The 26,838-nt window shown below is 42.1% G+C and overlaps 1 protein-coding gene and 1 long non-coding RNA gene across 3 annotated transcripts; one reads left to right on the top strand and one right to left on the bottom strand.

Moving 5' to 3' along the window:
- The first annotated feature begins 721 nt into the window (after positions 1-721).
- LOC124261671 lies at positions 722-24,004 on the top strand. Of its 2 annotated transcripts, XM_046696020.1 has the most exons (7): positions 722-864; positions 3,676-3,716; positions 11,945-12,031; positions 13,841-13,909; positions 15,269-15,346; positions 23,009-23,068; positions 23,247-23,858. In XM_046696020.1, exons 2-7 carry the CDS (start codon positions 3,677-3,679, stop codon positions 23,426-23,428), a joined length of 516 nt encoding a protein of 171 aa, XP_046551976.1. In that variant the 5' UTR covers positions 722-864; position 3,676; the 3' UTR covers positions 23,429-23,858. The 2 variants fall into 2 exon arrangements, 1 of the variants encoding a protein (XP_046551976.1); XR_006894389.1 differs by lacking the exons at positions 13,841-13,909; positions 15,269-15,346; positions 23,009-23,068; positions 23,247-23,858 and adding an exon at positions 23,994-24,004.
- Positions 4,121-26,335, bottom strand: LOC124261673. The gene is made up of 4 exons (XR_006894390.1): positions 26,262-26,335; positions 12,475-12,482; positions 6,499-6,504; positions 4,121-4,132 (listed from the first exon to the last, which is right to left on the bottom strand). It is a non-coding gene; the product is annotated as an uncharacterized LOC124261673 (long non-coding RNA).
- Between the last annotated feature and the right edge of the window lie 503 nt (positions 26,336-26,838).

Genomic DNA, 26,838 nt, shown 5'->3' with positions numbered 1-26,838 from the left:
AGGTCATGCATATTCACAGTACCATTCACCCTGAGGACATGCATATTCACAGTACAATGGATCCTGAGGGCATGCATATTCACAGTACAATGCACCCTGAGGGCATGCATATTCACAGTACCATTCACCCTGAGGACATGCATATTCACAGTACAATGGATCCTGAGGGCATGCATATTCACAGTACAATGCACCCTGAGGTCATGCATATTCACAGTACCATTCACCCTGAGGACATGCATATTCACAGTACAATGGATCCTGAGGGCATGCATATTCACAGTACAATGCATCCTCAGGGCATGCATATTCACAGTACAATGCACCCTGAGGGCATGCATATTCACAGTACACTACATCATGATGTACTGTACTGTGAAGCATTTCGATGCGGTGGTGATCCTGGGTGTAGCTACCATTATTAAAAATGCCCGGGTTTACACATGCTTGTTGCTAAAATGCTAAAAAAGTTGGGCAAGCACTCCGTTCTATCAAAATATATAGCTTTGCAACCTATCGGGCTTACACGAAAAAATCTACGCGCCTGGTGGTATAAACAAGTTAATCTTTAATTCTCGCAAAGACACAAGGGTCTGTGATTTCTGTCAAAATTATTCCTAATGGAGTTGCCTCCCTTAGACCGTCCACCCATAGCACAGCCTCACCGTGAAACACCGAACACACCTGTTCATTGCCTAATAATAGTGAGACACACTACGGCGTCTGCGCAAAACAGTGACGTCACCGAAAGAGGCTGTTTCGATTCGATCCAGCTCTCTATATATAGTTCCTGGAACAGAGATCATTAACACTAGACTGAACACTCTATCCGCTTTTTGTGACAGTCGGGAACTTCGTTTAAAGGTATGATGAATAGATACATCTTCTTATCACATGTTACCTGCAACTTCACGACTCCTTGTAATATTTCCGGGTTAAAACATGGCTGCGCAGTTGCAGTTGTACATTGTTATATCACTATGTACTGATAAGATCGTGAAAACATCTAACAATTAACACGATGTGGCTTAGGTGTACACTTATATGCGAGTGATATACTCTTTCAATAACAAGAATAATGAACTGACAGCACACCATGTTTATGGCTTTCGATTTGTGCTACCGCTGTTTATTCAAGCTACAATAAGAAAACAGGTGTTTCCCCTCGTTTCATATCTGTCAACCAAGTGTGGAGACATGTTGGTCCCTGTAACATTCAGACTATTTCGGTGTCGTCTTTTCTTGTGAAACGTATATCAGCGTACGTACACAGGACTGATCTTCATATAACTAATATAAGTGTCGTAACTGGCGTTGGGGCGTTAGTAAACCCTACCACATTTACCTACTATTTGTGGCCGTTCCCATTGTTAGGGGGAGATAGTAGCTCTGGCGCTCCACTCGCTTGGTCCGTTGCAGGATGCTAAGTCTCGGAGTGAGGGGTTGGACGACCGTGACTCCTAACTAACCACATGGCATTCATGTACTGGCACACATACATTCAAAGATAAACGCAACACCACGTTATACTCATATAGTTTACTCTGTCTCAGTCCATCTCTCTAACTACAACTTCATCAATAGACAGGGTAGGCTCGTACCACACGGGACACCTGAGTGGTGGGGACTGGCTTCCGTCACTTAAAAGTAGGGCTGTGCAATATTACCGGTAAACCGGTACATACCGATACAGTATCTCGCGATACGATTATCGCGATATCGTTCAGACTCTGCAATAAATTGGGTCATCCAGAGTTAGCCCCCTTTGAATTATATGCCCTTGACTTCCATGGCAACAATATATATACAAGTGCCAAATATACTTTTATTTCTTTTCGTTTCTTGTAACATTTTACAAGTGGAAGAATCAGTTATATTCTTTATAAGTAGCTCCAAAAGAGCCAAATATTCTACCAAGTTTTTTGGGTTTGAATGGTTTCATATGTGACAGTTTGGAGGAATGAAGTGGTCTCAGATGGGCCAATGTTTTATTTGGCCTTATTAGTAGAGCCTCTGGCTCTGAGGGACCATTTCACAATTCAAAAACTCTCTAAATACAACTTTATATTTTATTATTTTTGTTTGTTTCATAATGGGACGAATGTTATCAATTTATCATAAAGGCTTAAGTCTTATAAATTTTGTAGGACTGTATAATGACATTCTAGTCAAGGATCTCAGCATTGGAGGTTACATGAGTTTTTAAGCTCAAGTAGTTCACCTAAATCATGTTTTTGTTTCATTTTGCAGTAGTTCATGTTAACACATGCATATATTGAGGGGCGATCAAAAAGTAGTAGAATCACCAAGAAAAAGATACAAATGCAGTTATGTTTTATGTTTTATTTTTCTACATATTATCTGTCAAACTCAGGCAGTTTGGTTTTGCTATGTTCCAGTCTCACGATCCCCATTTTGTTTGACCTTTTCTCTTGGTACCCTAAAAAACACAAAGTCTACAATTAATGAATCAAAAACTTCAGGAAATATGCAAGAAATATTTTGTGTGTTTGAGATTGATAGAAGTCCCCTAGAATCACACTTAAATATCAAAGTTCATAAAAAAGCAATTTGAAATTACAACCGCTTGTTAAAGTGACTCCCACTTTCATGTTGACTGAAAGAGCTTGTTTTGGAGCATAGCTTATTCTACTGTTTTCACTTATGCATACATGATGCCAAGGGTTCAAACTGAATGGTCACACAAGTGTCAGCTCACAATATATTGTAAACTGTGCCAGCTTGAATATCTGGACACAATGTTATTGAAAGATTAAAATGGGAGTGTCCTTAAAAAAATAGCCCCTGACTACTATACTGTACTGAACATATTTTATATGACATTATCTGAGGGCATACCATTCTCCAATAGGTACCAAAAGACAAATCGTTTTTCATTTTCTGCAATTGTTAGAAATAGTATACCCCAATGTGTTGTGATGAAAAATATCTGGTTAACCACTTTACCCACACATGTGAAAGTTTGGATATGGCTTTGCTAACGATTCCTTCAAAATGAAATGGAAGCTTTTCAAACATTAGACATCGAGAATATCGTTAGGCTACGTACTTTTTGATCGACCCTCGTCCTTTAACAATAAGTACATCCTGCATTGAAGTGCACTCCGTTGAAGAAAACAACACTGCCTTCGGCTAAAAAGCATTCGAATATCTGTCTGCCTACCGTGCCTATCCGTTATGACTCATGAGCAAAACTGCAAATCTGAAAAACGGAATCTGATGTAATTCTCTCATGGTTAGAATGTGCCTTCAGTAACCCATGCTTGTCGAAAGAGGCGACTAACGGGATCGGGTGGTCAGGCTCGCTGACTTGGTTGGCATATGTCATCGGTTCCCAATTGCGCAGATCGATGATCATGCTGTTGATCACTGGATTGTCTGGTCCAGACTCGATTATTTACAGACCGCTGCCATATAGGTGGAATATTGCTGAGTGTGGCGTAAAGTTAAACTCACTCACTCACTCTCATGGTTTAGGGATGCAGTTTTACCTTATAACAATATCATTACCATGGATATTTGTTTGAAATGAGAGGCTTTCTCTTTCGGAATGTTATTATATTTTCTGCTTTTGTGACATGATTACGAGGACAGTTATGGTGAAAATTGGAGCCGGTTTACTTATTTTAAAACTTGTGATATGTATGGTTGCAGCATGGACGAAGACGGGGCAGAGGATGGGAACTCAAGTCAAAGTATGTGTTTTTCGTCACGATAAATACAACTATCACCATATCCCGACTAATTCCCCTTATATTTCATTAAATGAAACAATAATTAGTACATACAACAAACACGCCAATATGACTCATATTCACGCGTAAAGACGAGTAAATGCAGCCCACACGTTGCTGATGCATATTTGACATCGTCAACTTTATATTTTTAATTCTTTTCTCCTTGGCCGAACACCAATGTCGGGCATTGCGAACACTTTTGTCGGGCTATTCCGAAAACTCTTGTCGGGCTATTCCGAACGCTCTTGTGGGGCTATTCTGAACTCTCTTGTCGGGCTATTCCTAAACTCTCTTATTCTGAATACTCTTGTTGGGCTGTTCTTTACAATTTTGCGGTGTGCTTTTCAAGTGTAGCCGTGGCCTAAGTGTCAATACTTCGCCGGATTGTCGTCGTATTTGTCTACGTGTTAGGGAAGTTTATAAACTCTTTCCTCATTCTTGTTACTGCAGTTTGTGTAATAATGTCCGCGGTACCTCGCGGTTTCCAAGGCGTTCCGACTAGCACCTTTTCCTGGCAGGTAGATCAGATCGGTATCCCGTGCCTGGGATGGTGTGTCGATTACCTGGACTACGGTATATCCCTGTACTTCGGTCCTGACGATATCATCCTTGTTTCGGCCGATTAAGGCCGCTTGACGTCTGACCGCCTGTAAAAAGTCAGCGAATGGTTCAGACGGTTTTTGTTTCCTATCTATGAGGTCATTAGCCCTTTTTAACATAACAATGGAATTTGGGGCATAACGCTGCAAGAAGGTTTTCTTTAAGGTTGGCCAGGAACACTGATCCTTAGCCAAGGTCCCGTAAAACCAGTGTGACGCCTGTGAGGACAGATATAATGGGAAGAGTTCTTTCTTTTCCTCATCTGTATAGCCATGTACCTTAGAATAACGTTCAAATCTTTTTAACCAACCCTCTGCGGCGAGGGGGTCCTTACCATCAAAATGGCTCATTGGCACTGCAGATAATGAGACGGCTCTGGTGAATGAATGAGCCGGGTTCACTGACGGGACGGACTGTGCATTGGTGCCATTGGGCGTGGCCACACTGGATTGATACGTGGGTGGGGCGGGGCAGCCTTGAACTACTGCTGCTGTATGAGTGACCGGTGTACTGAAGATATCAGTGTGTAATAATTGGGGGCCTGTCATTGGAGAAGAGAACGGTGACCATTCAACTGGAAGTGGGGGGCAACTAGTACTCTGGTTACTGGATGTTGTGGTTGTAACGCTGGCGGACATGATTGGCGTGGTATCAACCATAGTAGAAGGGCTCTCTTGGTCAGACGGGACGGTCTTACTACTTGGGAGTGGGGAAGCAAATAATGCAGACCAGCTGGAGGATGTAGCTACAGGGGATAAACATTGCTGATTGACAGGGCGTAAAGAGATTGGATTCCCGCTACTGCTGGGTGTCAGAGGCATGATTATCTCAAGGATCTCGCTCTTTTACAAAGTGTTTACCATAAATAATAATAGAATTGGCTTACCTAAAGCAGATCCGACCCTGTGGAATGTGCACTATAAGTTAGTCTAAATGTCACACACCACTGTCTGTCACTTTCCTATCGGATCACTGTCACATAAGAGTTCAGCCTGTTGTTTCCCTGGTGGCTCACTGTTCTGTACGGACCGTCCCACCTATGGTTCCGTCGATCTGGTGTTGTCCTCCTGCCTGCCTTCTCTGTACCTGCAACCCTCTCTCTCTCGATCAGCTGGCGTTGGTGGCGTAGCCCTTCCTCGGCCGGTCTCAAAGTCGTCGTTTGCACTCAACCTCACTAGTGCAATGTTTTGCTCGTGCAACCGCTGCACGTTTTCAGCCTCGCTTCGTAAATAAGCAGCCCAGCTTTACTCTACTTATTGTAAATTGCCGTGTGCATGCACCCGCTGCACTGCACTTTCAACCTCTCAAATTATCAAGCAGCCAAACGTCGCTCTGCTTATTGCCAATGGCCTTGCGTGCATCGGCTGCACTTTCAACCTCTCAAATTATTAAGCAGCCAAACGTCGCTCTGCTTATTTCAATTTGCCGTGCGTACCTTCGCTGCACTGTACTTTCAGCCTCTCAATATTTTAAGTAGCCCAGCTTTATTCTACTTATTACAAATTGCCGTGCGTGCCCCCGCTACACTGCACTTTCAGCCTCTCGATATTTTAAGCAGCCAAACGTCTCACTGCTTATTACAATTTTGCCGTGCATGCATCCGCTGTACTGCACTTTCAACCTCTCAATATTTTAAGCAGCCAAACGTCGCTCTGCTTATTACATTGCCGCGCCATCGGCTGCAGACTTTCAACCCGCAAACTGCACAGCACTTCCAACCTCTCAACCATTATTAAGCATCGCTCTGCTTATTGCAAATTTGCCGTGCATGCATCCGCTGTACTGCACTTTCAACCTCTCGATATTTTAAGCAGCCAAACGTCGCTCTGCTTAATTCAATCGCAATTTTCCGTGCGTGCAACCGCTGCACAGCACTTTCAGCCTCTCAACCAATCGCTACAGGGAACTTACCCCGCGTCTCCAGCCACCTTTCCAAGGCGTTCCGACTAGCACCTTTACCTGGCAGGTAGATGGTATTTTACCTGTCGGTATCCCGTACCTGGGATGGTGTGTCGATTACCTGGGACTACGGTATACCCCCGTACTTCGGTCCTGACGATAAGGGATGTGCGAGAGGTACAGTGTCAGTACCCGGGGGCCCTTGGGAACTTTACCGTAGTCCATCCAGCAAACACAAGACGATGATCTTCGTTCAATAGTTTTTATTGACACTGTGTTGCTGGTCAACCTACTCTATGGTCACTCTATAAGACTTCAGCCGCAAAGCTTCAGTCTTAAGCCAAAATGCTGGTGCTTCAAGATAATTTCTCAAACGGTTCCTAGTGACCAACAGCAAGAGCAGGCCCGCACCAGACTCCCGTTTCTGAGCTTTGCTCCCGCTTAAACCTGGGTTCCTACGTCACAGCCAACACCCTTTTCATTTTTTCTATTGGTCAATAACCCATAATTTGACTATCTATTACTCTCCCCCACCTCTATTTCGTACCCCCACTACCATATTTGTACGACCGTGAGGTGGATTCCAGGAATCTCAGGGTCTCTCTCTCCTAACCATATATGGCTCGTAGAGTACCAGGAACTGGTGGCCAGGTCCCCGGCCAGGTCCCCGGCCACGTCGCTCCATCTTGATAGTATAGTAGCTTTTTCCTCTATCTAAGCCATGAGTCACTCCCCCCTGCACTCACCAGCTCCAGCGACCTACTTTCATGTTCATTACCTACGTTACTGACTTTCTACCTTACCTCCCACCTTACAACGTTACCAATCACTTCATATCTTAAATATTTTATTAAAACTCTCACAATTTGTATCTTCTGCCCCCTTAATCCCCTGTCATTAATAATGTTAATTGTATATCTCTTATTGTAATAAAGACCATAATCTCATGCCTATAATATACACTGTTATGAGGCAGTGTTTATACACTGTGCAGTGTTTCAACTGTTATACATTGTTATGAGGCAGTGTTTATACACTGTGCAGTGGTTCAACTGCTATACATTGTGCTTGTGGGTTCAGTGAGTTCCGGTGGCGTGCTATATTTAGACTTGCACTATATCCCGATCCAGAGGCTGACCCACAGAATAGTATAGAATGTTTAGGGAGGCTGTCTATTGTTCATCCTCTATCATTACATCTGAAGTTAGAAGGAGATGAGCATTGTGTGAGGTGTCCATATACCCTGCCTAGGCATACAGTTTACTGTTACTGAGAGATGAATATCATTATGTTTTCACTCAACTTACAAAGTTGTTTGTTTAGTGCAACCCACAGAAACTAAGTTGTCTCTCGCCTGTCGGTTCAACACATGATACAGGAGCCGCATGGCTGGTCACACAGGTAGAACGCCCAGATCATGCCTCTGGGTAGAGTAGACAATCACAATATGACACACCTCCCATGACATACACAACATGAGACACATCACATGACATACACAACATGAGACACCACACATGACATACATAACATGAGACCCCACACATGACATACACAACATGAGACACCACACATGACATACACAACATGAGACACAACATATAACATACACCACACATGACATCCACAACATGAGACACATCACATGACATACACAACCTGAGACACCACACATGACATACACAACATGAGACACCACACATGACATACACAACATGACACACCATACATGACATACACAACATGAGACTCCATACATGACATACACAGCAGGAGACACTACACATGATATGCACAACATGAGACACCACACTGACATACACAACATGAGACTCCATACATGACATACACAGCAGGAGACACATCACATGACATACACAACATAAGACAGCACACATGACATACACAACATGAGACACCGCACATAACATACACAGCAGGAGACACCATAAACGACACACCCAACATGAGACAACACACATGACATACCACAACATGAGACACCACACATGACACACACAACATGAGACACCACACATAACATACACAACATGAGACACATCACATGGCACACAACATAACACACCACACATGACATACACAACATTAGACTCTACACATGACATACCACAACTTCAGACACTACACATGATGTATACAACATGAGACACCACACATGATATGCACAACATGAGACACCACACTGCCATACACAACATGAGACACCAAACATGACATACACAACATGAGACACCACACATGACATACACAGCAGGAGACACATCACATTACATGAACAAAACATGACACATCACATGACATACAGAACATGAGTCAACACACAAGACATATACAACATGAGACACCACGCATGACATACCCAGCATAAGACACATCACATGATATACACAAGATAAGACACCAACACATGACATACACAACATAAGACACCACACATGACATACACATCAGACTCCACAGATGACATACACAGCATAAGACACATCACATGACATACACAACATGAGACACCACACATGACATACACAACAGGAAACACCACACATGACATACACACCATGAGACACCACACGTGACATACACAACATGAGACACATCACATGACCTACACAACATGAGACACATCACATGACATACGCATGAGACACCAAACATGATGTATACAACATGAGACACCACCCATGACATACACAGCAAAAGACACATCACATGACATACACAACATGAGACACCACACATGACATACACAGCATCAGACACATCACATGACATACACAAAGTCAGACACCACACATGACTCTCGCAACATGAGACACATCACATGACATTGACATGAGACACCACATATGATGTATACAACACGAGACACCACCCATGACATACACAGCATAAGACACATCACATGACACACGCAACATAAAACACATCACATGATATACACAACATAAGACACCACACATAACAAACACAACATAAGATACTACACATGACATACACAACATGAGACACCACACATGATATACACAACATGACACACCACACATGACATACACAACAGGAAACACCACACATGACATACACAACATAAGATGCCGCACATGACATATACAACATGAGACACCACACATGACATATACAACAGGAAGCACCACACATGACATATACATCATGAGACACCACACATGACATATACAACATGAGACACCACACATGACATACAATAACATGAGACAGTTAATAAGTGACATACACAACATGAGACACCACATGACACACACAGCATGAGACACATCACATGACATACACATGAGACACCACAGATGCCATACACAACATGAAACACCACACATGACATACACAGCATGAGACACCACAGATGACATACGCAAAATGAGACATAACACGTGACATACACAAAATGAGACACCGCACATGACATCCACAACATGAGACACCATACATGACATACCACAACAAGAGACACCACACTTGACATACACAGCATGAGACACCACACATGACATACACAACATGAGACACCACACATGACATACACAACATAAAACACCACACATGACATATACAACATAAGACACCACATATGACATACACATGAGGCACCACACATGACATACACAGCATGAGACCCCACACATGACATACACAACATGAGACATCACACATGACATACACAACGTGAGACACCACACATGACATACACAACATGAGACACCACACATGACATACACAGCATGAGACACATCACATGACATACACAACATGAGACACCATACATGACATACCACAACAAGAGACACCACACTTGACATACACAGCATGAGACACCACACTTGACATACACAACATGAGACACCACACATGACATACACAACATAAAACATCACACATGACATATACAACATAAGACACCACACATGACATACACATGAGGCACCACACATGACATACACAGCATAAGACACCACACATGACATACACAACATAAGACACCACACATGACATACACAACATGAGACACCACACGTGATATACACAACATGAGACACCACACATGACATACACAACGTGAGACACAACACATGACATACACAACATGAAACACCACATATGACATACACAACATGGGACACATCACTTGACATGCAGCATGAGACACCGCACATGACATACACAGCATGAGACACCACACATTACACACAACATGAGAAACCGCACATGACATACACAGCATAAGACACCATACATGACATACACAACATGAGACACCACACATGACATACACAACATGAGACACCACACATGACATACACAACATGAGATACCACACATGACATACCGCATCATGAGATACCACACGTGACACACACAACATGAGACAGCACACATGACATACACAACATGAGACACCAAAAAATGACATACACAACATGAGACACCATACATGACATACACATCATGAGACACCATACATTACACACACAACATGAGACACGACACATGACCTACACAACATGAGACACCACATAATGCCACTTGTGCACAATTAAGCACACGATCCGACACCACTATGCCGACCACACCACCCCACAATAACCACTCCACACCTCACCATCCGACACCACACTGCCGACCACACCACATCACAATAACCACTCAACACCTCACCATCCGACACCACACTGCCGACCACACCAGACCACACCACAATAACCACTCCACACCTCACCATCCGACACTACACTGTCGACCACACCACATCACAATAACAACTCCACACCTCACCATCCGACACTACACTGTCGACCACTGCACACCACAATAACAACTCCACACCTCACCATCCGACACTACACTGTCGACCACACCACATCACAATAACAACTCCACACCTCACCATCCGACACTACACTGTCGACCACTGCACACCACAATAACCACTCCACACCTCACAATCCGACACCACACTGCCGACCACACCACATCACAATAACCAATCCACACTTCACCATCCGACACCACACTGCCGACCACACCACACCACACCACACCACACCACAATCACCACTCCACACCTCACCATCCGACACTACACTGTCGACCACCGCACACCACAATAACCACTCCACACCTCACCATCCGGCACCACACTGCCGAACACACCACACCACACCACACCACAATCACCACTCCACACCTCACCATCCGACACCACACTGCCGACCACATCACATCACAATAACCACCCCACACCTCACAATCCGACACCACATTGCCGACCACACCACATCACAATAACCACACCACACCTCACCATCCGACACCACTCTGCCGACCACAGCACATCACAATAACCACTCCACACCTCACCATCCGATACCACACTGCCGACCACACCACACGAGTTCACACCACGCCACACCAGACTGCAAAAAACATCAAACGCACACCAGCCACGACACGCCACGACACATAAAACAGCAAACGGACATCACACACCGCACCGCAAATAAGGCCACAGACCGCACCAGACAAAACAGCAAACACAAACCATACCACACACACAGCAGTGTGTAATTGTCCCCATAATGCCATAAACATTGTTTGTCATTACGTTACACTCCTGATAAAAATCTTTCATGTTTCAGGGTCGAACGTCAATACTACCGCGGTAAAGGACGGACAGGCCGGGACAGCGATAGCATTTGGCAATGCTAAAATTGAAAACCTTTCAAGTATTGATGTTATTGCTTTCATGTGTTAAATCAACCTTCAGTATTCATTAAATGACTAATTATCCCCCGCAACGAGTTTTGCGGGGGGTATGAAAATGGACTCCGTCCGTGCCTGCGTCCGTCCGTGCACATTTGTCTTTTCCGGAGCAGAATTCTAAAACCGTTCAATATTTCTTCACCAAACTTGGCACATACATGGATCTGGTGGTGTACCGGTGCCTTTTGGTAGTTTTGGAATTCTGAATTAAATATTTTTGGCGTTTTCATGGCAACAAGTTTGACTTTGCCTGAAATTGTGGTAGTGCTCTTTTCCGGGGCAGATCTCTAAAACTGTTCACTATTTCTTCACCAAACTTGGCACATAGATTGGTCTGGTGGTGTACTGGTGCCTTTTGGTAGTTTTGGAATTCGGAATAAAATATTTTTGGCATTTCCATGGTAACAAGTTTGACTTTGCCTGAAATTGGTGATAGTGCTGCTTTCTGGAGCAGAACTTTAAAAACCTTTCTATACTCTCCTTCCACTTTTCTATATACACACCTAAATATTTGACATAATCATAACTTGTAGACATAATCATGAAGCGTATTTTGCCATTGTGGGGGATGTTGATGACTTTGACTTCTTGTTATATTCACTGACTGACTGACTGAGTTTAGTTTTACGCCGCTTTTAGCAATATTCCACTAATATCACGGCGGGGGACACCATAAATGGGCTTAACACATTGTGCCCATGTGGGGAATCGAACCCGGGTCTTCGGCGTGACGGGTCAACGAGATCAATTTAGTGTGTTGGTTTGGATGCCTGTTCAACGCCGCACACTGCAGTATTTAAGCTATACGACAGTGGTCTGCAAATAATCGAATCTTAAACAGACAACCCTGTGATTGCTAACATGAGCACTGATCTACTATAAGGGATATGATGTCATGTATCAATCTGCCTAGCGAGTCTGACACCCGGTACAGTTACCGGCCTCCTGCGAGAAGCCGATCTTCATGGGTTTGTCACTTGTAGTGATACAAGTATAGTGTGTCTACCTTCTTGGTTATATCCACAAGCACAGTGATGATGACATGCTATGAAACATAATCACGGCAGGTCTCTATTTGGGCCCTACAGTCATAGCTTCCTGACATGCCTAAGGGGCACAACTCTGTATAGCGAAACGTACCACCTTAAACCACAGGGCAATCCGTGCCACAAACAGTAACAGTTATTTATTAACGGAGAAATGAAGCAACCAAACCCTTCCACTTGAATCAGATATTTCTCTTAAAAGCAGAGTCTTTGCAGGAAGTACACTTCATATGGTTCTTTTTACAAATAGTTATCTTGAAAATAGGTGCTCGTGAAAAGGTGAGCGTATCCTGTCTACCGGTGGCACCTGTCATAAACGCATGTACACGCAAGCCTGAAAAGTGCAAGGGAAGATAGAGCCAATGTCGGGAATTGTATCAGACGTGGAACTGATGCGTCAAAGGAGACGTACTTTTACCCGTTCTCAAAGCTTGACGTACTCGTACCTTCAAGCAAATAATATTAGAGTGAGTGAATTTAGTTTTACGCTGCTTTTAGCAATATTCCAGCAATATCACGGTAGGGGACACCAGAAATGGGCTTCACACATTGTGCTCAAGTGGGGAATCGAACCCGTGCCTTCGGCGTAACGAGCGAATACTTTAACCACTAGACTACCCCACCGCCCACAAATCATATTAGAACCAATAATAGAAGTGAAGACTTCATATGTTATATCAATATTAACGTGGAATGCAAATTAAAATAGTTGCATTTTGTTTTTAGTTCAAACTGCTCTACAAGGATCAGTCGTATCTGGACACTCCAGACAAGTGCCAGAGAATCCAGAAAGAGGTAAATCTTATACCGCATCACCACTATCTACGCCATATCACAATTCACCACATCTCTCTCCACACCATAGCACAGCACCCCTCAACACACCTCTCTCCATATCAAACCACATCTTGCCATATCTCTCTCCACACCACACATCACCTCTCTCAACACCTCACATCTCATCACATCAGCTCACATCATCTCACCTCCACAGAACATTACATCACACCTCACCTCAGCATACCACTCACATATAACTCGCATATCATCTAATCTCATCACACCACACCACACCACACCTCAGCATACCGCACCTCAGCATACCACGCCTCAGCATACCACACCTCAGCATACCATACAAATATATCACCGCAACATGCAACACCTCGCCTCACCTTACCTCACCTAACCTCCACACCACATCTCACCTCAGCATGCCATACACATATACCACCACAACACCTCACCTCATATTTGAAAGCTATGGCTCCGTATATATCTCTGATGGAACATACTAGAACATGCTGGTTTACGCTGGATTATTTCGGTTGATCAAAAGTCTAAAGAAAGCCATTTGAGTCTAAATCTACTGAACAAAATAAGAAACTTCACACTTGGAGAAATCAAATATTGAAATATACTACCCATCGAAAGTTTAGACTCACTAGTGTAAATGTAGTCAGTCAACTGTTCTAAACTAGCATTTGCAAACTATGCCATACTATTTAAAGGTACTGTTTACACATGAACTGATGTATTATAAAACAAATTCGTAATGTTGAACATATTATTGTCATGAGTTCAATAGATGATGAAACTCAGTGAAAATTGGAGAATTCTTAACAAATTTACACCAAAACGCAGCTGTTCACATGCACGATATTTGCACATCGTTTTCAGCAATTTCATGCATGATCCTCGTGCAATTCATCTGCATAAGGATTGTAGTTGTGGAGAAATTCATCTTCGATGTGTATGTATACATCTTTACATATAGTGAGTTCTTCAAGTGAGTCTAAACTTTTGATGGGTAGTATGTAATTTATAACACACATCTCTGCTCTCTATTAGATCAGATCAGAGTCTTACAAATATGGACAGGACATAAGTATTTGGCTTCTGACATGTATCTGTTATTTGTCATGCGTTTATACCGTAAGGATACTGATATCATTTCATAAACATTGCTTGAAAATTGACTTATGACTGTAGAAAATGAATGAGCTGATTTTGCCTCATTGTTCGTATTACATGACGTCGTGTCTGTGTGCTACCGGAGAGGTGAAACCAGCAGGCAAGGCCGTGATGCAGAAACATCAAGTCTAAGGGACGCAACTCTGGTTTATTACAATTATCGAACATTTTTTGATACAGATGAATATACGAAGGCAGTCCAAGTCATTATAAAAGGGGACTGCCTGAGCACAATCACAATTCCGGAGACGATCCCAGGTAAATACAACTGACAAAATCCTTTTCTAAAATCTCTTCTAAAAGCAGAGTCCATTGTTCAATTTCGAAACTATCATGTGCCTACTTCAATGAAACCCATGTATGTAAGGGGTGAATATAACCCATTTAGCAAAAGCTATACATGGCGACAACCCAGGTCGTGGAAACATGCCCGTCTGGACTACTTTTTAATTTCCGTCAATAGGTTGCCCTCTATTATGAAAACGGAAATAGGTGAAACAAAACAGCAGTATGAAAATGAAGATAACATTCAACGTTTTGGGAAATAAGATTAATCTCCAGAGCATTCAAGGACTTCAGGGATCTTAACGGAGATACAAATAGTCACTAAATAAATAGAAGAAGAAATACATCTCAAATACAAACGCTAATTTTACACGAGAAAGCCCAATAGATAGTGTAAAGGGTAACGCAGAACGATATTTCATAAGTCTGGAATCAAGAAACCGTAAGCCCATGAACAGGTAGATGGCAAAACAACTGAATCACACCATGATATACTGAAAGACCTGATATTTAGCTTAAACGTTTAAAAGGGGTCGAGATAAAGCCCAAATTGTGAAGAGAGGTCAAAATATATTTGATACGTCAACTGGATGTATAAATGTCCTATTATAATAGTAACCTGCACAAGACACATTGATGATACACAAAACTTCAAAATACAATGTCAGAGTGTGGTATGTGATTTAGAGAATAACCAACTCGGTACGAGTGATTACGGGAACTATGCCCGCGTTGAAATAATGATCACAGTGCAGAGCCTTGGCGAGGCTCTGAACATCATTTTAACGATGGCATATTCCCGGAATCACTCGTACCGAGTTGGTTATTCTATTTGTTACCCATGATGAAATTAAAAAAAAAAACCCACTAAATAAGGACCACCAGGACTTGTGACCTCAAACAGCTGATTCGTATTCATACGCGTATTAAACCTAACTTCTCCAGCGGTAATAACATAACTACGCTGTAGAAAATATTCTCTCCCAAAAAAGAAACGCTTATAGGAATTTCAACTGTATTTTTATGTTTATTTTGAAACATCTTGTAGGCTTTATAAGTCAATGAAATATAGCGAAATTGCACACCGGGAATGCAGACTTATCCGTCTTTGGCACCAACTCGAGGAAAGTCAGTTTGAGTGTCACATGGAGACGTGTGGTGGCGCTGAAGTCAATACCTCGTGTGACCACCGTGGGCATCTAGAACTGCACGGCATCGCCTCGGCATCGAACGAATAAGTCTCAGAATCTCGTGTTGCCCAATCGCAGCCCACTCTGCCTGTAGTGCCTGTGCGAGTTGCTGAAGTGTCTGGGGCTGAGGGTTACTGCGTCGAACCCGTCTGTCCAGGGCATCCCACAGATGTTCGATCGCGTTTAAGTCTGGTGATCTTGAGGGCCAGGGGAGCACATTGATGTTGTGGTTCTGGAGGAAGTCTCTTGTGTGACGTGCTGTGTGGGGCCTGGCATTGTTCTGTTGAAACACCTCCCTCTGGCGATCAATGATTGGAAGGAGGTGTGGGCGTAGGATTTCGTCACATTACCGTTGAGCTGTCAGGTTTCCCTGGATCATCACCAAATCACTTCTTCTACGGCAGGTGATCTCTCCCAACATCATAACACTTCCCCTGCCGAATCTGTCCACCTGGGGAACGCAAACACCGGCGAAGCGTTCACGTCGACGTCTGTACACCCGCATTCTTCCATCGCGTCGTTCCAATAGAAATCGTGATTCATCACTGAACCAGATTCTACGCCAATTCGGTAGGTTCCAGGCCTGAACGTTGGTGCACCATTGAACTCGATGTCGACGATGTTGTTGTCGAGACACAGGGCCAAAATAAGTTCTTCTGGCACGTAAACCAGGCTCTCTCAACCTGTTCCTGACGGTCTGTGCAGAAAGCCTCCTCAATCCGGGTATTTGTCGAGTGGTACTGGTCGCCGTAGCTGTTCGATGACGCAGGTGATGTACCCGGATGTAGCGATGCTGCGCCGCAGTGGTCGCTCCAGGTCGCCCACTACGAGGGGCATCTGCTTCCGCATTCTGCCGGCGATATCTCTCCCAGAGCCGTGAAATGGTGCTTTGGTGAACATTCATGCGTCGGGCGACTGCACGTTGAGACTGGCCAGCTTCAAACAAACCAATGGCGATATGACGGTTGCCTTCACTTAGACGTGGCATTTTGCGTTGAATACAGTGAATAATCGACAGACAGCGATCAACCTTTGATACCCATCATTAAGACTATCTGATCCCCAACTTTCACGTGCATTGCATGTGAATTGTGTATTCTGTGACACTACACACCGAAATTGAAAATCATGCTGTTAAATACGGGTATTTTACGGATGGTGCGTTTTGTTGTGATGTTTAAAAACATAAACACCAAAGGACTCATAAACAAAGCAAAACCTTTTGTAAAATGAATCACATTTTAATTCATTGCAATTGCTATATTCATGATGCGTTTCTTTTTTGGGAGAGTATAGTACCTCGTACAATCGCTTTAAGTACCACAAAAATATTTTCATGGAATAAGTTATTAACATATGTTAATATGATTAAAATGATCTTTTAATTGCAGTCTTATTCAACTTAATAACAGCTAAAACGTTATTTCATCAAGTTAATACGCCGGAACATCGTTCATTCACGACTGACGTGTGTCTAGTGACGGGTGACGGTGTAGTATTGAAACACACTTTGGCAAAAACCTGTCATGGGAAAGTCAACGGTTAAAAGTTGGGAAATTTGAAAGACAACCATCGCAGAAAAATCTTCTGTCAAGAAACTCAACAGGTTTGAAGATTAAACAACATTTTGTTATGTGGAAGGCGTGTTACAGTTACGTCATCGGTCCCAGTAGAGTACAGCACTTGCAAGAAGGATAACTCTAGTTATCCGAGTAAATGGGAAGGATAAGCCTCTTTGGAGCAGGTTAAGATTTCGGATTGATTAGGAATGCATGGATCAAAAAGGTAATCTTGAAGAAGATCATCTAGCACTGATTCCGGTAAGAAAGCTGTTTTCTGGTTCGATGGCATTAGACGCCGTAGCAGACTCACTTGACACACTTTCAGGTAGCACCTTTAGTCGGTATCTTGCTGCTTCTATTTCCCCGAATTCAGTTTTAACAACAAACAGGTTGAAGGATCACCGTCAGCTTTAACTAGGTCATTGACCTTGATCGGGGTTAGCCTAATGGCGGCCATGTTTGCTTACAAACAATGCAAACGATAGTTTTTGTCGTTTCTTAATAGTTCAATATAGAACAAACTTTATGGATAACTTCTTTATATTCGTGAGTGCGACATTTCGATACAGATTCTTGTACCGTTGTCAAGCATAATGGAATATGAAAAAGGGGGAAGTGTATATATACTGGATGTAACAATGTAACAAAGAAAACGACATAATTAACATAACTGGCTAGGCAGAAAGCTGATGAAGCCAGAGAGTAGACAAAGGACAGGCGTCGAAGCCAATGATGTACAAATGATCATGAGATGTTTATACAGCAGAGTTTATACAGTAGATTGGGCTTGGTGGATGACTGCATCATAAGCGGATGGAATGAAGTATCCTTGGTCTCAGTTGATGGTGGGCTTTGGGCGTTTGATGTGGATGGCTTCGGTGAGCTTGCGTTTAGTGAAGTCTGTTTGTTTGTTAGAGAGAATGGTGATGTCAGACCACTCTATTTGATGATTGGGGCTTGCTTTGATGTGGTTGGAAATGGCTGATTTGCTGTCGGAATTGGTAACAGAGGTCTGATGTTCTTTGACTCGGGTGGATGGGTCGGGAAGTTTCGCCTATGTAGCTCTGCCCACAATCACAGTTTATTTTGTAGATGACACATTTTGGGTTGTTGTTCTTTACGGTGGCGGGTTTTCTTCCATTGGCGTGGGGAATGTTGTTAAGGTTGGAGGACGCGGAGAAGGTGGTATCTATGCCAGCTTGTTGTTTTAGGAGGCGGCTGATTTGATGTGACGGTTTGCCAATATAGGGGATGGATATCTTGATGGGGGCTGAATCTGGTTTGGGTCTTTTGGTAGGACGTGACAGGGTTGCAGCGATGATTCTGTTGACTATTTGGGATGGAAAGTGGTTACGTTCTACGAAGACTTTCTTGAGGTGTTCGATTTCATCTTGTAGTTTAGTTGAGCAGATGTTCTTGGCCCTTCTGGTTAGTGTGGAGATGATGCCGGTCTTAACGTCAGTCATAAAGAAGTTGTTATCCATAAAGTTTGTTCTATATTCTACTTCCCAACTTCTAAAATGCCACTCAAAGAAGTTTCTTAATAGTTATTTACATTTATTTTAATTTATTTTTATTGCAAAAGAAATATGTCTAAAAAGAGTATTCATATTCTTTAATATTTATGTTTTCTTGTTTAAATCTTGGAATGTGTGAGTTCAACACGTTCTAATTATCACTGAAACGGTAAAAGTTATCAAGAAAAGTAGTTCCGTCAACCAATCATAATTCTTCTCTGCTTAGCTGACCAATCAACGTTGAGAATCACTGAAAACCACATTTGCGATTATCACAAAAATAATCACCTGTGTATCCTAGCCTGTATAGGTAATAATCCCTTTTTAACGCTTCCATTTCTGGACCCTATAATGCTTTCAAAATTATTTGCAAGATGTTAAGATTGCAAATGATTACCGAGAAGAGTTTTGTCCATTATAAGGATTTACAAAGGGGCGGTGGAAATTCACACATAAAAATCCATCTGGAATATATAAATAAAAAGGGTACCTTTGTACAAAATATATGGTAGTCTAGTTACTAAGTTCATGTTTTATGACTCATAAAACTATTTTGCACATAACGCAACCATTCCTGTCATTCGAAATTTTCAAAACAGTTAAAACCAACTTTTAACCTACACAGGTGTTCTTCACGCAATTAAACAGCAGTCATTAAAACTGTTAGTCAACAGTCATGAAAATTTGACTTATCCTTCAGCCTCCAGTTTTACCATTTCATGCATATCATGTAAATAAATATAATAAATTAATAATAAATATTTGAAACGTGGCAAGGTAATTAATGATGCATCCGTCAAGTTATAAGAGGTGGAGTTTTTCAGCATCTTGTGGAAGATCAGGCCAACACCCATCATGGAATGCAAGTTTAAGACAAGGGCCTAGATTTTCGAAGCTCTCGTAGCGCTAAGATAGTCGTATATGCCATACATCAACATTACTTTACGACTATCTTAGTGCTAAGAGAGCTTTGAAAATCTAGGCCAAGATCCAGAAATGCTCAAACTTCAGGCCGAGTATAAACGTTGCTCAAATAAAAACTGGAGCTCAGACCTAAATGCTCGAAACAAAAGCACCAATACTTTTGCTGTGCCAGTCCTTTCCTATTCCATTGGAGTAGTTGATTGGACTTAACAAGATATCCAAAGTCTTCACCATCTGACCAGAAGGATAATGTCTGAGCCCACCACCCTCGGTCCTCTCTTATTCGTGATATGCCAACCAATTCTGGAGATTGGGGTTTGAATCACGTGGAGCCTCTTCATGACAGAATGTTATTGTGTACTTCACAGATGTATTTATCGGATGGTTACTCTGGTGATGCATGTCAAGACTCATGATGAAAGCAAGAACTTCCACAACTATTTTAAGCGTGTCATGGTTGTTGGATAGAATCTGAAATTTGAGGTTGATTTTATTGATGGCGATGTCTACCATCACTAGACGGTACAGTGATGGGAGCCGGTCAATTGTTGAGAAGATTTACGAGGAATCACTGCATTGTGTGTACATGCAGTGTGCGGAACAGAACAGTAATCTTCTCTTTCATCTGGAAGAAGTCGGCTGGTCTCAATGTGAAACTGAGGGCTCTCCTTTTGGTACTCAAGACCAGTCACTTCCTACTCGCAATCGCCAAAATGTTCTGCTTCTACCACGGTCTTCGCCATGCCTGTGGCTTTGACACCGAGGTCCTTCCATGGTACGACCCTGAACATGTCCAGGGTGTCATGGAAAATGGTGGTTTCAAACTTCTTTGGAATAGGCCCATGTACAGACGAAGAAAAAAAATCAGCTAATATACCTGATCTTGTCCTTTTTGATAAAGCCAATGCTGTGCTCCACCGGGAGCACAGCCCATCTGAAAGTCTGGGTAATCCTGAAGGCTGCAGTTTTGGGGAGCCAACATATTCTCTGGAAAGTTCTTGGTGGGTTCGACTAGGCAGCGCTTTCTAGGAGAAGCCCCATTCGCTGTCTGGATAGCTGTACGGGTTCAAGTACCAGATGTTACATCTGTTGTTGGCCGCAAACTTGTGTGGTACTCGATTCTGATTGGCTGAGAGCTCATAAAAACCGTACTTAAATGACATTTTATTGACCGCTAATTAAAGTGACCGATTCACCACGTATGAATGCAACGAACTCGTTGACCCTATTGTTTGTAAACAAACATGTCGGACATCGGCAAGATCTATCTCGGCAGCATCTTTGGTGTTTTCGAAGTAAAAACCAAATGGTTTGAAGAAGAATTTCTTGACCCTAATCCCAGTGAAGAAACTACGAAGCTGGAAAATCCGTCAGCAGCGCAAAAGCGGCAGTATATTCAAAGCGGGTCCAGATCTACGTGTGTTGACGTCGACAACACACGTCGGCCCACACGTCCTAAACTGACCGCTTCCGTCCCGGCCGTAATGGTGAGTCCTTCCACTTCCACTGTCCATGTATCCCACATAAAACGTGGCATGCCTTTTCCAAATTGGGAATAGTAGGGTGGTTATCAACAATTATTTCTGTGAATAAAGTTAGCGGCGACTAAACTTAGCGAGTTCACGGCTTGCATTTGGGCGAGTCGATAGTCATACAGTAGGGGAGATGAATAAATCGCTTGAGAAAAATCAAATAATTGTACTTGCTCACAGTATTATTTATGTATGGTACTTGTTACAAATACCAATCATACTTGTTCCTGTAATAAAGCATTTATGTTGTTGAAAATGTCTTATTTGTCCCTGTCCCTCAACGGGATGATTCCAAGCGATAGCCAGGAAAAAGGCACCTTCACGCCTTGTGTTCTTGGGCGCCAAACAGTTCGGTTTTAAAACGCTTATCAGTCGTGCTAGAATGAAGATAAGCTACTCTGTTTTCAATTCTGCGGTACCTTTATCGTTGATTGACCGCTAAATGTTGAATTTAGCTTTATCTTCTAATTAAACTAAACATGTTGTGTATTTGATCAGGGAATGCAACAAACTCATCTACATCTGGCGACATACGGATTCTTGGACATTACATAATCTCCCTTAAACCTTATCATTATTATCCAACAAATAAGTTTCGCCAATGTCATAATAATAACAACAATTCTCCAACACTCCAATTTGTATAGAAGGAACTTGCTGATTTATATAAGCATACTTCCACCTATAATAATAATAGAGATTCTTGGTCATAAGTATTGTGTAATGTATTGTATCATATTCGTCTTAAACATTCCAGATGTCAAGAGTCGACAGAACAGATAAATGGTCTTGTATGTCCGTAAACCCAATGGTCTTATCAAATCATGGTTACAATGGTTATGATATATGGTAATGACTTATAATGTTACTGATGTGTGTAGTACCTATGACAAATGTCTTTATATATCAGTACACAATGGCAAGGTGTCGATACGTGGAAACTACGATGACCAGACTGTCAAGACGAAAGGTAAATTGTTTAATATCATTTTTTTCACATTTATTAATATGTCATTTTGATTATCATCTGCAATGGTTTTAATATTGAATGTGAAGATGTTTATTTACCATGTTAATTTCGTTCTTTTTTGTGTATAGTTCTCGCCAAAGTTAATCATATGTTTCTACATTTGTTTTTCATAAAAAAGTTACATGCGAACATGGAAAGATTGTGCGTCTTGAAGCGATCTGTGGGAAACAAGAAACTAAAAATGCCGCCTGTCGATCAAAGTGGAGGCTCTCTGACATTGAGATAGGTGCTTTGTCTAAGTTGATGGCATCTTGTTCTAAAGGACTGAGAGACATAACGCGCGCCTTCACAAACAAATAACGCGTGCTTTGGATGCATGCAGAAGAAGGAAGCTTAGTTTTGGAGTTCGGACATGGTACCAAAAAAAGATGCTGAGGAAATGGTCTCCAATAAGGTTGAAGTGACCCATCTGCTTAAGCATTTGCTTGGAAATTACAATATTCATGATGCATTCATTGTGGATAATGTTGAGGGCATGGAAGAATGTGATGATGTCACTGAATTGCCAAGTACTTCCACAGACCAAGGATGGAAAAGGCAAGGTCTTAGTTTTGTCTGTTTGTTTATCTGTTTTCCTCCACATTATTCCGGCATGTGGCAACAGTCTGGAACTGAGGAAGTGTGGCAAACCAATGACTGAAAGCATGAGCATTGTACAAAGCCCTCATGGCAAGATGACACACATTAGGCAGTGAGACTGAGTAACCCGATCCAGTGTTGCGTCCTCTTACCGAAAACAATAAAGTACCCTAGACATATTCTAATGCGAATCTCCACCGTTCATTGATATAAATACAGATCACAGTCTCTAGAGTAATAATGATAAAAGGCAATACTATGTGATTTGGAAGAATATGATTTATAGTGAACTTTTCTTTGTTGTCTGGATGTTTGAGGGTTTTGTCTTACAGGCTCAGGGGACATCATTATGCCACTTCACAAAGTGCCTCGAGGATATACTCAGTGTCATCTGGAAGAGCACATGCTCAGGCAGATCATCAAGTGCATATTGATTCAGTGTTGGGGAAACTGTAAGTATATAATCATTAATTATGAATTAGGGTTTGAAGCGTCAACCTTATCAGAAAGTCTTTGTACTAAAAAGCTTCTAGTGAAGTACAAAGGGCAAGACATATTGAGTAAAGTCATAACTTGTCATAAGATTGTAAGGTGACCCAACAACAGTTACTAATGTGTATTGCGGCTTCATGTTGTCATTGCCAATATATCCAATTACACAATATTCGCCTAAGGGCCGTTAATCCCAAGACTGTTGAGTGGGACGACCCTGCCCATTCCTCCAACACTTAACGCAACAACAGGTTTTGTATTAACATACGTTTACTTACATCACTCGATGTCTACTACACAAGACAGAACAGGCATGTCACAGAGTGGGAAAACGGTGTGAGGAGGATTTGCCCTCACCACTCTGCTAGTATTAAAAGCATCGTTCAAATTGTCGGATACTGATTCATCTTTATCACATGCCTTAATATATCAATTTGATTCTTGCACAGTTCAATCAGACTCAGAACACATGTTTGTCATGATCGGAAACGGCAACCCATGTGACCATGCCAGCATCTCTATTTTGATTTCTTTGTCATCTCTCTATTGGTTCTGTTTCTGTTGCCCTTGTTTTGCACCTAAACCAACCACCACGTATAAGCTGTCGCAAAGGTAATAATCATTTTAAAGGTCGATATTGCTACAATTATATATGGTTATGGGGATTGCAACATAAACTAAACTGATCCACAAAAAGTTCACTACCATTCCAGAAATTGCTTTGGGGTTATTTATGGAAAGAAACGCGTTTAAGTCACAAATATTGTGTATGTGCATGTGTTGTCCAAACAGACATCCCACCCAATAGAAACGGTGCCAGTGCCTTGAATCGGTTGCCAAACGAGTTCGATTCAGTCTCCGTTGCCGGGTAAACGAGATGCCAACAGCACTCAGTCGTCTCATGACTGTCTTTCTGCTGATGCACTGACTCAACACTGTTGGTGCTGATGACGTCACTGCGGGCTTCAGGCTAGCTATTCTCGAAACGTTCGTAGCCCTACGAACTTCTTAAGCCCATTCTTAACACATTGGCTACGATCAAAATTAAGAATTCTTATGGCTACGAACGTTTCGAGAATAAGGGCCCAGGTTGCGCATTGATAGTCATCTTTGCGGGGTCGCCATTTCTGGGACAGTTTGGCTGACGTGTTTCATAAGTATGGTGATGGTCTGCATGGTACAACCGAACGTACCACCATTATGGATCTTTGAAGCCCCCATCTGAGACATTCCGATGACTCGTCTTCCCTCTGTTAATGATAACCTTGGCATTCTAATTTAAAGGTCAAGTTGGTTTTGAGGTTTTGGGATGCCCTTTTGCCTCTTAACAGCAATTTGGCGTTTAACAGGCTAACACTAAAAGTCTCAACAAACATATCATGCACGTGTGATTGAACAGTTTCATGATTGTAAGCACAAAAATTGTAACTGATCTAATTTGTGTGTATTTCAGGTTATCAGATGAAAAGGTTCGTGGTGAGTTTGGGAAGGATATTACACATTCTTTACGAGACAACATCATCTCAGACAAGCACCCAGTCGAGGATAATGACGCTATGTTTGTTGTAAGACCCGGCTAATGGGATGGGATGGATGCAGTCGTTAATTTCCGGATCCAAATTATTTCTATTACGATATATATCCTTTGGAATATCGCTGATTGAAGTGGCATTCAACATACACACATGTATTCAAACAATGCGACGTGGTTGTTTGACTCTTTTTAACCATCTTAACAAATTATGAAATAATTTTGATAAGATGTCAGGGAGAATGACTGTCATCATGACTTTACAATTATTGTGTTAGTACATCATCATAGAACACGTACCAAACAAAATCGGAGATCCTCAAAGTATGAGTGAGTTAATATCTAGCGTCAAATCCGCAATATTTCAGCCATATCTTCAAAGAATAGAAAAATGACCCATCAAAGTTTTGGGTCGTCGTGCATATTTAAATAACCTGTAAGTCCTTCGTAAATATGATAAAGTTGAGACTTTACTCCTTCGTTATTTTGTTAACATGGTCCAACAGGAAAAAACGCCCTGTTTTACTCCACAGGTTGCGATGCTTGCCAGGACATGAGTGAATACAAGGATCCAGATGTCACCACAAATCAGGTTGTAATCCACATGGATCTGGAAATGATGTTTGAAAAGAAAAAACCGATGCCTCGTCATCAAAAGGTTCGAAAGAGAGTACAGACTTGAAAAAGAATTGAAATGTCAAAAAAGGCCTCTGCTTTGCGAAACTCTGGAGGAGGAGCTATATTCTGCCACCTCAGTGGGAAAAACAAAATCAACAAATGCCTCAGACAATTCGATGACATGTTCTCAAATTCTCAGATCTTTTGCCTTGGTGAAGGGGAAATCTATTCTCATGAAATACAACGAGAGTGGTTTGAGGATACTGACTTTCTTATCATTACAGTATCTCAGTGTATCTCTACGAGGGTATCTACAGCGAGTGTAAACAGTTACACTTCCACCCACAGATCTCTCGCTGCTGCTTCTCTTCCCGAGATAAAAACATTACTGTTCGTTAAACGCGATGTAGGTCACAGACCCCCGGTTGTCAGAGGATTGGGGAATCTTCAGACAGGAGTAGATATTAAGCTGAGAATATCAATACTCCAT

Source organism: Haliotis rubra, unplaced genomic scaffold (genome assembly GCF_003918875.1).
Source record: "Haliotis rubra isolate DU_JTF1 unplaced genomic scaffold, ASM391887v1 Scf803, whole genome shotgun sequence".
NCBI classification, from domain to species: Eukaryota; Metazoa; Mollusca; class Gastropoda; order Lepetellida; family Haliotidae; genus Haliotis; species Haliotis rubra.
The sequence above is the reverse complement of the archived record's forward strand: the minus strand, read 5'-3'. Positions and strand labels throughout refer to the sequence as shown.